This window comes from Homalodisca vitripennis, chromosome 4 (assembly GCF_021130785.1).
Source record: "Homalodisca vitripennis isolate AUS2020 chromosome 4, UT_GWSS_2.1, whole genome shotgun sequence".
NCBI classification, from domain to species: Eukaryota; Metazoa; Arthropoda; class Insecta; order Hemiptera; family Cicadellidae; genus Homalodisca; species Homalodisca vitripennis.
The window spans coordinates 188618971-188636969 of record NC_060210.1 but is presented as its reverse complement, the minus strand read 5'-3'; the positions used below and the strand labels follow the sequence as shown (position 1 = coordinate 188636969).

General features: G+C 33.5%; 1 protein-coding gene across 3 annotated transcripts in view; it reads right to left on the bottom strand.

The window, feature by feature from the left end:
* The window catches only part of LOC124360796 (neprilysin-2), a 119919-nt gene that overhangs the window by 89891 nt on the left and 12029 nt on the right, over positions 1-17999 (bottom strand). For 2 of the 3 annotated variants that reach the window (XM_046814697.1, XM_046814696.1), the window contains exon 2: positions 7253-7318. In XM_046814697.1, the coding sequence (XP_046670653.1) occupies positions 7253-7278 (26 nt within the window). In that variant the 5' untranslated portion in view covers positions 7279-7318. Of the gene's footprint in view, positions 1-5672; positions 5811-7252; positions 7319-17999 lie in introns of those variants that run through there. The other variant, XM_046814698.1, reaches the window with a different exon arrangement.

Genomic DNA, 17999 nt, shown 5'->3' with positions numbered 1-17999 from the left:
TACATATTTTCTTGATCGTGCTGACGAAGCCGCGGGTAACTGCTAGCACTTATGTGTAGAGAATATGCTACACAGAGCAGTACGAATCACTTTCTCAGTTCCAGCCGAGCGAGTTAGTATCGTTAACTACATATAGACTGCGCTGATGTCGGCCAGTAGGTAGTAACGGTTTACCATTAATTCCGTATCGATGCCGCTAGAGACCGCTAGCTAATCGGTTTTCACCAATTTTGACAGCATCGCATGTCTTCTTTCTATACAAACTGTGCAATATCAGTTTTGACTGTCACCGCCTCTTTGCCTTTCTACTTTTACCCAGATTTTCAATTGAACTACACAGTCGTACACGGTTGGGTAGTAAATGTGTTCCTTTAGCCTATTTCATACATTTAATTACCTTATTAGATCCGCTATGTAGAGTCTAGCCATATTTGTCCAAGGGTCAATATGATCTTGAACCACTTTCATAATGTTTATACACTAATATAACCCGTTCAACTTGATCTAAAATTACATACGATATCCAACAACATGCTAAAGTTTTATTTTATTATTCTATAGGCTATTTATGACATGGTGGAGCTAGTATTCGGTCCGAGAGTTTCAAAAACTTAAGAAATAGAGATGAATCAAACACAGTTATAATCGGTACAGCCATTCTTTATTTATAAATGGTGTAACTAACCCGACTTTGTTTTATGTACCGGTATATGGATTTATTTTCTGCTTTGAGGATGGAATACCACCAGGGAAAATAACAAAACAGGATCTGACTTAATCAAGAAAATATTCTGTACTTTTAACAATGCTGTAATGAAATAAAGAAAATTAAATAAATGAGCATCAATCTCTTTAAATGATTATTATTAACCCAACAGAGCCTAAGATCGTATCGGTTTTATTCGTCCTTACGAATACTTGACAAAAAGGTCCTGGATACTTAGATTCCTCTTGGTTCAGGGTTAAACACAATTAGTTAAGTATAAAATTCTAAATTTTCACAATGCACTATGGATAACCATGATGGCACGGTAAAATCGGAGAAAAAACAGCTCTGTGAAAAAACAGAGAGTAATCATATGACATATCAAGTATCATGTGATGCAGTTACTTTTTAGAATTGATTGATAGACTTTCATTACGTTTTCCAGGGATATGCGATACTCTGTCAAAACGGAACGGTTTATTAGTGTTTAATTCGAAATAGAATCTGCATCTGGAATTTGTTTATTTGCCAGAATCATGAAAGAGAACAGCTATGAATAAGGATATAAAATTGAATGAATAAATATGATGGAGGCTGCTACCCAAACACTGACCTCTATGTAAATCACCCTATTTATAAAAGTTTGATAGGTGCACGAGTTACTTGGCGCAGCCGTCGCAGCTCTGGTAGCGATAATATTCCTCATACCTGCTTCGGAGAACCCTAATCGTAAGTCCCCGAATCAACCGACATTTTAGGTTCATGATTGGAGCAAATAAAATCCCCCTTGAACTGGAACTGCACAAGAGAATGTTATGCTATTAGTTACGAAATTATATTTCAAAGAATCCCCAAGGTTAAACAACCTTATCGCCATATTTTCGCAGCGTGCAAATCATTTAACACAGAACCTAGCCACTAGCACCTGAATGTCAGTGACCAACTCTTTTACAGTCATTATTTTACAGCTCTTTTACAGCTGCTACAATCCAATCAGCGTCCGATAAAATGTCGACCATCATGCTGTGTATAACGTCATCACGTTTAATTTGCGTCAATTTTTAACGAGCCTTTCCAACTCAGTGAGCAGGGCAATGACAAAGTTATTTCTCCACTCTCCGGTCTGGCGACACGACCTTATAAGGGCGGACAGTTATGAGCTACAATCGGTGCCACCTATTTTTATGTCTGGATGGAAAAACTGTTTATGTCTCTTTTACTTTTTTGTTAAGATTGCAAAATATCCACGCTAACTTCATCTCTGGAATTGCAGTACTTGTCAACAGGGCATTTTGAGAGACGACAGACAATTTTTTTCTTGGCACCTCTCAAAACATTTCTATCTCTTTCACCTTCGATCGATCCACTCCTTTAGCTTGGTGTGTGGTTGTATATTTTCGCATCAATTCGCTGCATAGAAGTGCCTTGGATCTAGATGTGCCAATATGACCTTGAGTTTTGTTCCTTGACACATTCAAGGACAGCATACGCTGGGGGATATTGGACATGGTCACAATTTTCTCAGGCATTTCTATTTATTTAGCCTTATTTTGTTACCTACCTTTTTTTCTGTTGAAGACAATGGAGAGGGGTGGTGTTTCTGGCAAATGCATTTCGAAAGGCTATATGTGTACCATAGAAAAATGAAGAGGAACAAGTGATCATGGTTTTCCACCAAATGTACAGTAGAAGGGATACATATATACCATAATGAACAATGAAGGTAAGAAAACGTGATGAAGGTTTCCACCAAATGTATAACGAAAGGGATACATACTATAATATAACGAACAATGAAGGGAACAAAAAGATTATGGTTTTTCACAAAATGTACAGTAGAAGGGATACATGTAAACCATAACGAAACAATGAAGGGAAGAAAAAGTGATCATTGTTTTCCACTAAATATACAGTAGAAGGAGTAACTTACACATACCATAATAAACAATGAAGGGAAGAAAACGTTATCATGGTTTCTACCAGTTCTGTATCGAAAGGGATACATGTATACCATAACGAACAATAACTTCTCGTCGTTATCAGGTGGCAGTCAAAGAAATGGCAATTTACCGAGGTAAAATAACAGCATTATAGATAAGTCCGATAAGATGAAACAGTACCAGACGATTATCAGTTTTTCTGACAAGGTAGGTTGATTGTCTTAACACGATAAGAGAATTTGAATAGAATTTATAAAGTTTTCTGCGGAGAGTTGCTGAAAAAAGAATGTGTAACAGCTATATATTAATTTAAATATAATGAATAATCTAAAGCTTATCGTACAATTTAATCACACCATTTCAGGATAAGGTAAGAAGATTGAGATCTTAATTTTGAAAATGTAGAACTCGAACCGAGACCCAGGACGATAAGGTTATGTAATGTTTTAATATGTTGTAATAATTAAATATACTAAAATACATGTTTTTTATATGCATCTTTTGTGACTGCAGGAACAGATGAATTAGACGAGTTGGCAAGACAGGGTTCCGACATTAGGGTGGCTACCTTCCAACTTCCGTTTTGTTAAAATATTGGTGGAAGTGCAGCCATTTCGTGGCTGAAAGATGTTTAAAACGTTTTATTACACCTAAATGCGGAGGGAAGACACTATAGAAACCAACGACATTTATTAATAAATTATAATGAAAGTAGTTGCTACCAAGTCATATGGATAATGTTGTTTATTTACGTCTTATACAGTAAACCAAGCCTTAGGAAATCAACAATGGAAACGAAAGTCAATTCAGATCAGTCTTTACATTGATGTTATATTTCGTCAAAGTGTGTAAGTGTGTATAAAAAGAATTTCGCGCGCTCCTTTGCTTTTATATAGAAATAGCTGAAAATGAGGTTGTGAAAGAAGATAATCTAAATCAATCTTATCTCATATATGAAACAACCTTTGCTGATTTTCACTAATTGTTTCTATAGTACTACTGGAAATCATTCGTGCATAAAAGTAAATATGTGCTCATTTCTACTTAATTAAATCCAATTCTCACTAGCCACTTCTTTTGCCAACCCATTGGAATAAACCAGATTTCACCAGTTGTATGATTCAACAGTCTTAAAGCAGCATGGTCTGATTTGTTAGTTGTTGGCAGTCTCAAATTATTTATTTAATCTCTAGATGGTTTTGTAAACAGTTTGCTCTAATATAAACAATCTGATTTTGTTAATCATTGTGTAAATGTGAAAGGAAATATGATTTTGAGTTGAAAATATTGATACATTTATATTGATCATAAAGAAATAAGTAAATTACTTTTATCAAAATTGTTAAAGTATTTTGTTTTACTCGAGATATTATGATGTATGGCGATTTCAAACCATACACATATATTAATTATAGCTAGAAATTGTGTTATAATGATAACTAACAAAAATTTATTAATTTATTGCTGTTATTTTATATGATTTAGTTTTCGCTAAATAATATAAAATAAATATACATTTTGCAAGACGAAATTTAGTGTTCAGCGTTTTATTTCTTGAATTTGATTCTTTCCTTTTTTACATGAAGTGTTGAAGGAGTACAAATGATTTTCACACTAACACTTTAAAAAATGACTCGGTACAAGCTGGGTGCAAAAATAAGTTATAAAGTCACGACTCAAATACCACTTTATGTATCGCAAAACTTAAAAACGTCGCTATAAAACGATCTAAATTGCTAAAATTGTTTGTCATGTCAGTACATAAACTATCTCACCAAATTCTCCAACATACATCAAGTTTTTCGTATGAAACGAATACGTTGACACTTAGACGTCCCAATTCTTTTTTTTTGGGTAAATCGTGAACATAATGAGTTCTGTAGACGAAAAGTACATCACGGTAATTTTCGATGAAAAACCCGGAACTCTTTTCTTACTATGCCATAAATCTTTTAGACGATCCATAAATTAGTTTATTTTGTACAGCATATGTTGCTACTTCTTTGTAACATTTATGCCTTGCAGACAACGGTGACATGATCGCGATGGTCTGGGTCTGCAATTCAACGATTGGTATAGGCATAAGCTAATTGTCTAAAATGGGGTTATATCTAACTTTTTAACGTGAGTTACTCAACAATTGAAAACATAACACTCAAAATAAACATCTGAAATATCAACAGAAGAAAGATCGCCCATAGCAAAATACGCACTTCAAACTAAACACTGTTTTTTTACAAGTAAAATTATTTGAAGAAATCTGAAATAAAAAAACTTTAAGATGCTTACGAAACGATTTTATATACAGAAGAACCAAAAGGATTTAGTAAAGTTATGTAGGTCTGATTATGTGTTCCTTGAACACGAAAGGCCTCACAGAAATAAAATTGAATAATCACTGGAGTGCTTGTTTTACAATTAAGTAATTTATTCCCATAAGAAAGAAGTTAGAAAAATGTTTTTTAGTAAAAAGACAAAAAAATATAAAAGAGGATTAGTACGAAAATCACAAGTGGAACCACTTGATGGATTTTAGAAAAGTATCAATTTATGTTAAAAAATTGATTTATGAATTTAAATTTAACTATCAACACAAATGAATTTTAGTAAACTTGTATAACTTTGAAATGGCATTTGACGTTATTTCGGGTATTCTATTTTCATTATTGTTTAACAGTTTGAATACATTTGGTAAAATTTGTCAATCTCTCTGATCATTAGAGTCGTCTTGCATTTTTTCGTAAAATATTTCAGAAAAGATAAAAATATTTTGAAATAATAAGAACTGCACAGTTAAATTAAATTTAAGTGGCAGAGTTAGCAAAAATATGACCATCCTTGTGACCGCGGTGGATGGGTTGATAAGATGAGCTTTTACAAGAGATCAAACCTTTAACCAAATAGATTTCATTGATCAATAGATATCGACATTTTGCACCATTACAATAATAGTGAATAACATAAGTCAAAACAACTCGAAGCTATCTATAAACATATAATAGGAATCGAGATGTTTAACTACTTACGACATTACGTGAGTTAAATTTCACTGAAAGATTGAGACACTAGTGGTAAACACTCAATAGCCGAGGTGTGACGACGAGACTACCGAACCGGTCACACACAATAAGTGAAGTGGAACGGAGCTATATTAAACCAAACACAAACAAAAACCGAATCTACCATAACTTTCCCCGTAACAGCCAGCGAGACATTTATATTTAACCAAACAGCCACACCGACAGCCAAATGACGGTAAGACAGACTGTTGGATGTTGGCAACGATCGGCCGATCTGCCAATATCTTGGCCGAGTCCCTCGCATTGTGGACCCTCATATAAATAACGGGAAATGTATGGGTTTACTATATGTCGCGAACAAGATGGTCATTTATAACCATCTCGTAATGTCATGGCTTTGTGAGCAAGTTGTTTACCTCTGCAGATGGGTCAGTAATGCTGGCAATAAATTTGAGATCAACTAGTCTATTTATGTTGGAACCTAAATCAGTATTGTTAGCAATACCTTTGTAAACTAGTTTATATCTATTTACAATTGAGTCAGCAGTGCTAGCAATGACTCTGTAAACAAATAGCTTATCCCCATTAACAACTGAGTCAGTAATGCTAGCAAAAACTCCATGAGTCACTAGTAAATCTCTACTGACAATGGAGTCAGTGACACTAGCAATAAACCTGTGAGCAGTTGATCTTTATTGACCACTGAGTCAGTAAAGCTACCAATAACTGTGGTTAACATATTTATCCCCATTGACAACTGAGTCAGTAATGCTAGCAATAACTCTGTGTGACTAGTACATCTCTATTGACAAAGGAGTCAGTGACACTAGCAATAAACCTGTGAGCAGTTGATCTTTATTAACAACTGAGGCGGTAAAGCTAAAGCTAGCAATAATTCTGTAAACGACTACAATATCTATAGTAACAAATGACCAGTAAAGCTACCAATATCTGTGATCAACTAGTTTATTCCTATTGAAAAATGCGTCAGAAATGCTGGCAATAAATCTTGAGCAACTAGTATACCTCTATTGACAACGGAGTCAGTTACACTATCAATAAACCTTTGAGCAGTTAATCTTTACTGACAACTGAGTCAGTAATGCTAGCAACTAGTATATCTCTATTGGTACCTGGCCACTAATGTTACTAATAACTCTGTGATCAACATATTTATCTCTATTGACAACTGAGTCAGGAATGATACCAATAGCTCCGTAAAGAACTCTATTTGCAACTGAGTCATTAATATTACCAATAACCCTCTGACTAGAACATTTTTCTCAATTAACAACTGAGTCAGTGACACAAGCAATAACTACTAGTATATCTTTATTGACAACGGAGTCAATGACACTAGCAGTAAACCTGTGAGCAGTTAATCTCTATTGACAACCGAGTCTGAAGTATTACCAATAACTCTGTGAGCAACTAGTTAATCTCTAGTGGCAACCGAATCATCAATATCCAGCATGACTCTGGATATTTTTTATCTCTTTACAAACTGAATTACATGTGTTAGCAATCACTGGTTCGTAAACTTTCTTATCTTTATTATCAAACTGAGTCAGTAATTGTAGACTTACTTGATAACGGTTTGTGAGGTTGTCATGATTCCCAGGTATCAGCCTGTGGTCATACCCGGCCAGGACCTGGAACACACAGATAAGATAACAGGTGAGGTTTATTACACGTACTTGCCATATACTTATTATTGTCTGAGCTTTAGCGAAGCCTATCACTCGTGGGGCTGCAAAAATTTCATTTACGCCTGTCTGTCTAACACCACGATATCTCGAAAAAAAAAATACTGACCACGAGGAACACTGAGGTCAATGATGGTTCATACACTCCAGGAATTTGGCTGAGCGTTAGCGAATATTTTTACATTGGTCCTATGGGTAACCATAATGGCAAAAAGAAAGTAGCAGAATAAATATGTGAACCAACATACTCAATACACCCTGAGGTTCGAACATGTGACACATTCATACATGTAGCCTAACTATCTCAGCACATACATCATGTTATAGAAACTTGGTGTGTAGACTTTCATTAATTATTTAAACACTGATATAAAACTCAATTTAGTATCATGAGCAAAATGTCGAGAAAGCTTTTCTATGTACTCTTTAACATAAAAATCATTTCTAAAGGAATGAGTGCTTTGATGCATCTTTTTCGCGTCAAATCCTTTTTTGTATGTTTGTTCTTTTGTATGTCTGTCCGAAGGACATCTCAAGAATGGAATGAGCTATACATCTCAAATTTTGAAAGCAACTTCACGAAGCCTGTTACGACATGTGGTATTATTGCATATGCATATCTTACCTTATTCAGATTACACCACCATTTCAACGAGTTTTATGTCTCCTTGTTTGTAGGTAATACTAGATAGCCAGACACACAAGTTAAAAGCATTCCAGAAAAGCGATATGCAGAAATAAAATAAAATAAAAATTTACTCAAACCGGCCATACTACTAAACCATAATAGAACAATATTATATCTTGTATACATTTTCTGTATATCAAAATCATAAAATAAAAATTTGAGTTTTTACCAGCTAAGTGCCAAATCTAACCATGAGGTGCACTAACTTTATAATGAATCAAGCTTTTTATAACGAAACAATCACTGTTACTGGTGTTGGACATCAAAATAAAAATCAGCACAATGATTTTAGGGAGATTTCAAGTACGTACATCTTCATACTTATCGTGCTGTATACGCCTACACATAATTTATCATACATACTAGGTACACACTGAATATTGAGGGTTTCAAAATAAAAATCGCAAAGAAATCTTTTGTAGCTAGAATCAATTAAAAATCCTAAAATAATTTGGATTTTTACTTTTATTAACTGATGCTTTAAAAATGTGAAGAGTCGGTTACCGCAATGGGGTATGCCCGTTATTGCCATGAGGAACTATATTCTATGTAATGTATTGATTACTTTTAGATGTACTGTATTAATGATTATGTAACTCTCTTTAGATAATGTTCTCGTAGGCAGATAAACTATGTTGGAATTTATTTTAAATTTGGTTTGAACAGTCAAATTTTTAAAAGAGTCACCATAATTTTTAATAATTGCCAGCCATTTTTAATGGAAAATTTCAAACATAACATCCATTTAAATGGGAAGGATGACGAATTTGCAAATCGATAATAGGTCTCACTACTTTTCAGACTTCAATTGTTCACAAACTTCGTGCTGACACACATACAGGTAGAATGATGTTTCGATCGCCCAGAGTTACTATCTTTGCTAACGCTCAATCAGTAAATATGGTATTTTTAGTATTAAGTTAATACGAAAAATTAATTTTTTACATCCCGAACCATTTAAAATCACGGAGCGGATTCCATATTTAATTTTAACCATAAGTCCAATTCTTTTACCTATTGTCAGTACTATTATTTAGATTTAGAAAATGATGTAAATAAAATTTGTTCCCTGAATTCCAGATTCAAACTAAGTCCAGTGTTTATTTCCACATGGATAATGTACTCCGACAATCAACCACCGTAAACCAGACTCATCTATAAACTCTTTTACCCCAATATCTCAATACATGCGGTTAGTGATGTACTGTTCCTGGACATCCATTGGATATCCATGATATAATTGACACATCGGTTTTTGCTGTACCCAGTGTAGGTCCAACTGGAAGGTATGAACCAACCAGAAGCGAGCTCCACTGTGAAACCATGCGAGTTAATGTTAGATACTAATCTAACACCAAATATACAAGTAAAATTAAAATTCGGATAAAAAACAATAATGAATATAAACGAAGAGAAATCGTGGGTACCGACTAAGATGAACCTGGTTGGTAGGTGAGTGACGAGGCATTATCATGGGATAAACCTTGAGGCAAACCGCTAAGTGTTGTCTTATAATATCTCAACCAGTCACGCTATCGCATACACAAACCATAATCACGTTCATCTGAGCATTTACGCTGTTACGTAAATGGTTTCTTACAATAAAGGACGTTTAAATGTTACATTAAGGATATCTGTATTAAGTAATAGATAACTTCAATTTTGTGACTTAATTTTACCATTTATATAGACTTAGCGCCAGTCAGCAGAAGCACATGTAATTTACAAATATGTTTTGGCGATTAAATTCAAATGACCTTATTTATTTGTATCATATATACATACAAAAGGCCGAATTTAGGGTCATAAGGCCCTGTCTTACAATTAACCCTAATACAATAATACTTAAGCCAAATAAAACTACTACATTAAAAATAAAACAAAATTATACAATAAAGGTCTCTTTAAGAATTTAATACACACACACATTCATACAATCAATACATGCATACAAACATTCTTTAGCACCCTATCCGTCCTCCAAGACGACATTAAACGTTTATATAATGGAAAATTCAATTTCAACCGTTGAAATTTCCATTATTTTAGTATTTTATTATTTACAAATAAACTAATTAATTATTAACTGCAACTTAGAAAATAAATATTTGAATTCTGGTAATTTATTTCAACGAAGCAGTCCTTATAAATTTGTAATTATAATAAAAATATACCCTAAATAATCTGAAACAAAATCAGTGAAATGATTTTAAAAAGATTTTTACAATTACAAAATAAAACATTCTCCAAAAACTTGTTTAAAGTCTTGTTAAGATAGTTAACTGTGTAACTCAAATACATGTTTGGCCTCACTGTGTAACAGTCTGCAGTTAACTTAAATCTTACAATAACGATTTTAATAGTTTTCTTTAAATTTTCTTCATTAATTTTGATTAGTGTTGTTGCATTTAATATTTTTTTGTTTACAAAGTGGTAAAGGCTGTTGTGATTTTGAATTTAATTTGTTTTTCAAACTCTAAGTACATACAACAATACACCTTTAAAATTGGAAAAAACTGATTTTTTCATCTGAAAATATGATTTTAATAGTAAAAAACAAAAGCAAAACTTAAGTGAGAATTATTAAAGAAAAACAAAAGATTATGGGTTCTTTACCCGGCAGGTTCTTTTAAAAACAGTACCATTGTCTGCCTGTCTGTCTGTGCGATTACTTTTGATGTAGAGGTCCTAGAAACTTGAAACTTGGTACATAGATCCTTCTTGGTACGAGGAAGAATGCTATTGTTTTTGGGATTGCAAATTCAAAGGGCGACAGAGTTTTTTTTCCTCATAGAAGCTTATAAATTGCACCTAGTCCTATAAGGACCTTTGCGCTGCTTTCCTGAGTGACAGGATATTCAGGGGGTAGTGGGCGCCTCCTACCGAGATCCACGAGGAAGAATTAGGGCATTGATCTCAAAGTCACGTCAACCGGGAAGAAGAAGAGGCCAGCTCTGAACCAACCCCTACAGTCAAATCAGGCAGGGGGTGGCACACCCTTGTTTAGGCTAGCAAGAACATCTGAGGTTAGGGAACACACCCCACCAACTTCAACAGTCATCTTCCGCAGTAGACTAGACTTATCGAATTGCCCATGAACCCCAGAATCTCGACATTTGCGGTTAGTGATGTGCCGCTTCTGGACATCCATAAGGTTGCCCAGATTTGAGTGACATATCGGTTTTTTGCTGTGCCCAGTGGTGGGTTCAAGTGGAAGGTATTAACCAGCCAGAAGTGATCCCTGCTGGGTAGGACAACAGAGTTACAAAACGAGAAAGTTTCTCGTTCTGCAAAAATGTTAAATCTGTTCAATAAAGACTTTCGATGTCTTCTGTATTGTCCTTCGATGTTCCGTTGTATCAGTTTATTAAAATAAAAATTAAATAGATAACTAAAATATTAGCTAGTTCGGAATTGTTTAACGCCACGTATAGTAAACGTATAGTAAATGTGTCTTTAGCATTAGTTTAACTATCCTTATCCTTTGTGTTTTTTCTTTCTAGTTAGCCTTTGTAGCATTCTTGGTAGGAGATAGAAAAATACAACAGGAAATTGACCGTTTCCTTTCCCATTTCCTCTGAACGCTTCCTCCGAAACAGAGGAAAGCAATTACACTCAGCGCGATTGAAGGAGGAAGCGAATTCCTTTTTGCTTAAGCACATTTCTACATAGTTTCCAAGACATCTTCTCGGGATATGGAATACATAATGGAATAATGTAAATCACAAATTAAACAATAGAAATAAAAAAAATACTTTAGATGACTACAATAAAATTAAGCTGAATAATGAAAATAAGACAGGTATTATGATTAAATCATACAATAAAAGTGTTCAAATAGGGATGGACCTTTTTCCTTAAACATAAACATTCTAATCAGTAAACATGCCATATGTGTAAAAAGATTCCTCTTGAAAATAGCGCTTTAAAAGTGTTTCAACCTTTACTATCGTTGTCTAATCAGTCTCATAGTCCTATAAAATTTAAATATAGCTTCTTCGATTTACACTTTTGGAATATCTGGTCTATGAATGAAATATTAGCTTATAATACTGTTAACAAGTATAAAATTAGTTAAATAGTTACAAGTGCTGCATATTTTATGTAGATAAATTCATTAATACAGAAATTACACAAAATTAGAAGTTAATAGGAGACTAAAGTTAATCTTATACCCAGGAGGATAACCTGGGTATAAGATTTCACTAATAACCTTCATTAAGAGTACTCCCAAATTATTTACAACAAAATTAAATTTCATTATGTAAACAACTGAATTTTACAAGGTATTGACCACTACAAAAATATGAAAAAATGATTTTTCAGGCACAAGCATAATGGTAAATAAACAATAAAAACTATTATAAAATAAGATAATTTATTCCATTGTTTACAGAAATTAAGTTTCAAATGTGAGGGTTTATCTATTTAAAAAATAGGGTGGGATTTGTTACAATTTAGATTTTTATTGCCAAGTAGTGTGACATGTACCAAAAATATATTCTCTATCAATTCTCTATAATATATTGTCTCTATTAAAAAAATATGCTTAAATATTCGTACTCGACAAAAACTGTTGTGGAATAGGATAAAAATGTGAGGAGAAATAGGATGTATGGTCTATTACCAAGAATTTAATTTTCCTTCTGTTGATGTGCAAAAAATTTAAATATTAAAGTAAATAATATGTTTCCCTTATATCCAGAAATACTTCGTGTAAACTATAATTTAAAATTGCTGAAATTGAAGTGTTTACATGTTGATTTTTGTAGACAAGTTACTGCTTTTCCAAATCTATAATTTCTGTTTCCCTAAACGTATTATTTGTAGTTGTTTATTATTAATAAAAAAAACTCCCCTTTAAAAATTAAGAAATAAAAAACCATGTAAGGTTAGTGAACAGCTTGTACTACCACAAATTTGATTTTTAATCGGCTAAGTTCAATTTCAATATTCTGCGTTGTAAATAATAAAAATATACATTAGATCAAGGTGCCCAGAATAGGGAAAACCTATAAAGTTTTTCAGATTATGTAATAAAACAAGAAACAATATTAAAAACAGCAACCATTGTGGGGTTTTAAACAAATTGTATGAAACTGCTTACGGACACAATAATAACGGTTTATACATAACTCGCAATAGTCTGAAGAAACTATAGACTATGGAAAAACACTCTCCAGGAGGATTTACTTATGGCTGGTTTATACCAGTTGAACTTACACTGGGTAAAGCAGAAATCGATATGTACTTAAATCTGGACAACCCTGTAGATGTCCGGGAGTGGCATATGGGTAGATTGGGTATATCGATCGGTCTAATATACTGCGGGGGATGACTGTTAGAAGGGGTGCGATTTTTCTAATTTTTAAAGGCGGTTGTTAGCCTTATCATAAGGTTGTGACAACCCATCCCTGCTGTCACTGGAGAGGCTGGTACAGAGCTGACCTTCCCTTCTTCTAAGGGGAGAGAATGGCTGAGATTAGTGCCATAAACCCTTCCTCATGGATCTCCACAGGTGGTGGCCCCAACCCCTAACCCTACCCATCCAGAATATCCTGTCACGCTGGAGCAGCGCTAGGTCCTTTTATGACTAAGTTCAATTTTAGGAGATCAAGAAATAAAGAAATAAAAATAGCAAAACTCTGATGACGAATTACGCCCCTCAATAACGTGCATTTATGTAGTACGCAACATATAATTATTGTAATGGCGCAAACGACCTATGATGGAGAAATACTGGAAAGTCGTTGAGGACAAAGTTATTATATCTGTAGTCATAAAATAACTTTATTATTACTTACGATCCTGTAATTCTAGACAATTCTAATTTTAATCTTGTAATATCATAAATTATAAATTAGATGCCCAAGAGTGGATTATGGCTAGTGAAAAAGGATTCTCTCTGCTATTTAACGATTGTTCAGTTTTACTAAATATTTATTTTAAAAATAGCTTCATCGTGTTTTCACACATAACAATTCTACCATTATTTCGATTGACTTAAAAAAGAAGAAAGTTTTAATTCCTTACATCAGTGTTTACGCATTAAAAATATTCTAATGGTCGTGAAGACCCTTTCACGAGAACAACTTAACCTTTTCATTGTTCGTGCAATACGTATTTTTTATTTACACTACAATGAACAATAATACTCATTGTTTTCTTCCAATCACACTTAGTTCTAACAGAAAATAACGTAATGTATTGAAGCTGTCCTATTCAAAAGTTTCGTGTCCGTTAAGGACTTAGGAGGTTTGATGAGTGTTCACTTCAAAAGTATATATTTTAATACTCATTATGGGAAATTTGTCAACCGTTTTACTAAAATATTTTAATGTTAACGACTAATTAGTTATTTTATTTGAATATTATTGTTAGCAACAAGAAAAGGCTGTTTTAACTAAGTTCAGGTACTGAAACTGAACTTAGTTAAAATTAAAAAAGTTTAACAAATTTTAACGAGACCATTGGGCTGTATTGTGTTTTTTTATTGAGTACAAAACAAATTTAAGCCCAGAAAGATTTAAAGAGAAAATAAATATTTAATCAAAGGAGTCGAACGATTGACTGACCAGTAAAGAAGCTATCCAGTAATCTACTTTTAATCTTGGACAAATCTAATTTTAATCTTGGATAAATCTAATTTTAATCTTGGACAAATCTAATTTTAATCTTGGACAAATCTAATTGTAATCTTGGATAAATCTAGTTTTAATCTTAGACAAACCTAATTGTAATCTTGGACAAATCTAATTTTGGTCTGGTAATATCGTAAATTATAAATAAGATGCTCAAGAGTGGATTATGGCTAAACAGGATCTCTCTCTGCTGTAAGTTACAAAGCTAATAATATACTGCACTATAATACATTTCAAAATGTCAACTGTCGTTATATATATTTGTGGCATCTCATGGAGAAAGCAGGAGGGCCAAGGCAGACCTCTGGTCGCGTAACAAGGATAAATTGAGGGAAATCCCACCAAGAGACTTGCACCATCATCACACTCTATCTTGCTCGTGTAAAGATAAAGTTTTCTTTGAAGTTTAAAATATAACCATTTCTCAAAATGTATGTAACATGCATTCATAATAGTCTGTATAAAACATGATTAGAGATTATTTAACGGTGAAACGAGAACTTAGTTATAGTTACAATGGACACATATACAATTATTTTATTCTTTTGGGACAAGAAGATTAGAAATTGCACATGGTCCATAAAGGGCCTTTACACTGCTTCCGGAGGGACAGGATATTCTGAATGGGTAAGTTTGGGGGTAGGAGCCGCCTCCTGTCGAGATCCACGAAGAAGAATTTATGTTATTAATCTCAGTCATGTGTTCTTGGAAGAAGGGGAAGCCAACTTTGAACCAGCCTCTCCAGTCGAAGCAGGCAGGGGGTGGCATACCCTTATGTCTAGGCTAGCAAGAACCTTTAACACTTCAGGGAACCCCACCAACTCCAACAGTCATTTCCCGCAGTAGACTAACCTATCGATTAACCCTTACACCTCAGAATCTCGGCATTTACGGTTAGTAACGTGCCGCTTCCATAAGGTGTGCCACACTGGTGACACATCGGTTTTTACTGTACCTAATGTAGGTTCAACTAGAAGGTATAAACCAGCCAGAAGAGAATACTTCTTGGAGACAAGTATACAATACTTGTGTTATTCATAGATATTTAAACAATTTTTAATCATCAAAAACAATTACTATTGATTCGAAGATTTTAGTTTTGAGTGAGCTTTGTTAAAAAAAACTCGTCATGTACATTTTCTTTGTAATTACGATACTTTACATTAATGTCTTGTCAATAGGGTTTAGAAATGTTTTAGTGGAATAATATAAAGTTTTATAGTTTTGGTTTGCTCCAAAATATTAGATTCACGTAATATTTTTAGTAATATAAGAAGGGTTATCATTTGAATATTTCATTTGGGATGACGCTTTCTATTGGGGGTGGGGTAGGTCAACCTCCAATTTTTGATACTACAAAGCTTAAGTAATATTAAACTATACATATTTCTGGCATTTCTTTCTTGTATATGAAGTATTTTAAAAAATAGTAGGGGGGGCGGGAAATGTAGAGTATTTTATACAGGTGAAGTTTTAGATTTTTCATTTACTCAATATAGGTCATCCCTTAAGGAGATCTATAAGGTGATCATCTCATAAGATTACACTTTACAAACTGTAGCAAGTATTCATCAGTTGTAAAGGAGCAAGTAACAACAACAAACATGTCGTATTAATTAAAGCGGGAAAGTAGAACAATTAATTCTGAATCGTGTGTAGTGTATATTTTTTAAAACCACATCATGTTTATTCTCTCTAGAAAGCTCTAAAACCCAAGAATCAACACATGCATATGCATAATTGTGATGAGCGGTGAGTACAATTTCCAGGAATTCGCAGGTGTGTTCAGCATGACATGCACATCGGCAACTGAAGTAGTTATGCTGTCACAGTGTATCGTACAAGAGCTGATTCAGTATTTATTGTCTAGTCCAATGCTGAGTTGGCAACACTGGTAGATAACAGTGGACAGCGTCTTGGCGTTTTCAGTTACGGTAATGAATCATAACCTTGCTGATAGAGGAGTGGTGTGCTAGGTTATGAAATCAAAGTTGTGAATATACAGGGTCTTCCTTAACTTGTGTCAGTTATTTTAGGGGATATTTCTATTGCTACAATACTCATTTATAACTATATTTTGGTTACTAAGTTTTTTGGTATCCTCTTTGTATGAGATGTTTTTTAAATTAACACATATTCTTCTTTAAAATCTTAAATGCCACACAGTATTTCGTAATATTCAAAGACGATTTCAAGGTATTTTATATTATAATCAATGCACTCAAGTTGATTTAAAATATATTTCTATTTCTTTTATAATATGTCTACTGCCATTAGCCTACATTTGATAAGTAATAAATGTCTAGCTATCTAAGTAATTTTAATTGTTGCTTTGAGAATTGGCTTGAATAATAAGTACGGGTACTATCTTTACTAAATCTGCAATATTTTGGCTTACTTTCACTTTATTTATATATGATATACAAAAATCCATCAGATTTATATTTAAGTTTTCTAAGAAAAGTTATTCTTTTAAAGTATGAGTAAAACGATTGTGGTTAAATTTATTTTAAGTAAAAATACTTAATCCCCTTAAATATCCAAAAAGAGTACTGAAAAAACTCTGTGTAATAGATTTATTTTCTCATCTCACTGGAGTACATTTCAGTTCGAGTATACGAACAAACACGGTAATTGAGAGAAACGATCCAGTATGATGTGGAAAGTACTGGTAAAGTTCTTCAGGCCAAAGGGTAGGATTTCAACTTCTTCTGGCTCAACCCCAACTAAACCTTGCAGCAATTGACTATACCAAAGTCCTGAACTCTTTTTTCAAAATAAGAATTGCGTTTTTGAATGAAGGATTGATATTATTGTAGAAATAAGGGTATTATCGGAAAAATGATATTTTATAACAAATAATCAAATTGCAAGTTATTGATTTTGAAATACCTAATCGTCTGTATTCAGTACTATACAAAAATTATATTTTCTGTTGGAAATATGTGGTGACATAACTGAAGTTATAAAAGCCAAATGTTTGTTATTGGGATGACAAAAGGTGTGTTTACAATAGAGAGCAAAAAATGAATACTCTAGTGTGAAGTAGTGAAGTTAACACCTGTTGAATGAGATGAAAACGTGACACAGCCTGCTGCTACACTCATTGTATGGCTACTATTGAGGTTGCTCTTAACGTCCGTGCGAGCGCTCAGTCTGAGTACAATACAAGACCAACTCGGCAACATCATTTACTTCAACAGCCATTACAGTTGTTCGCGTCACATCTGCGCCATTTTATTTAATGGAATAAACTATTTAATTTGTCTCAACAATGTGCCTTTCATTATACATCCTT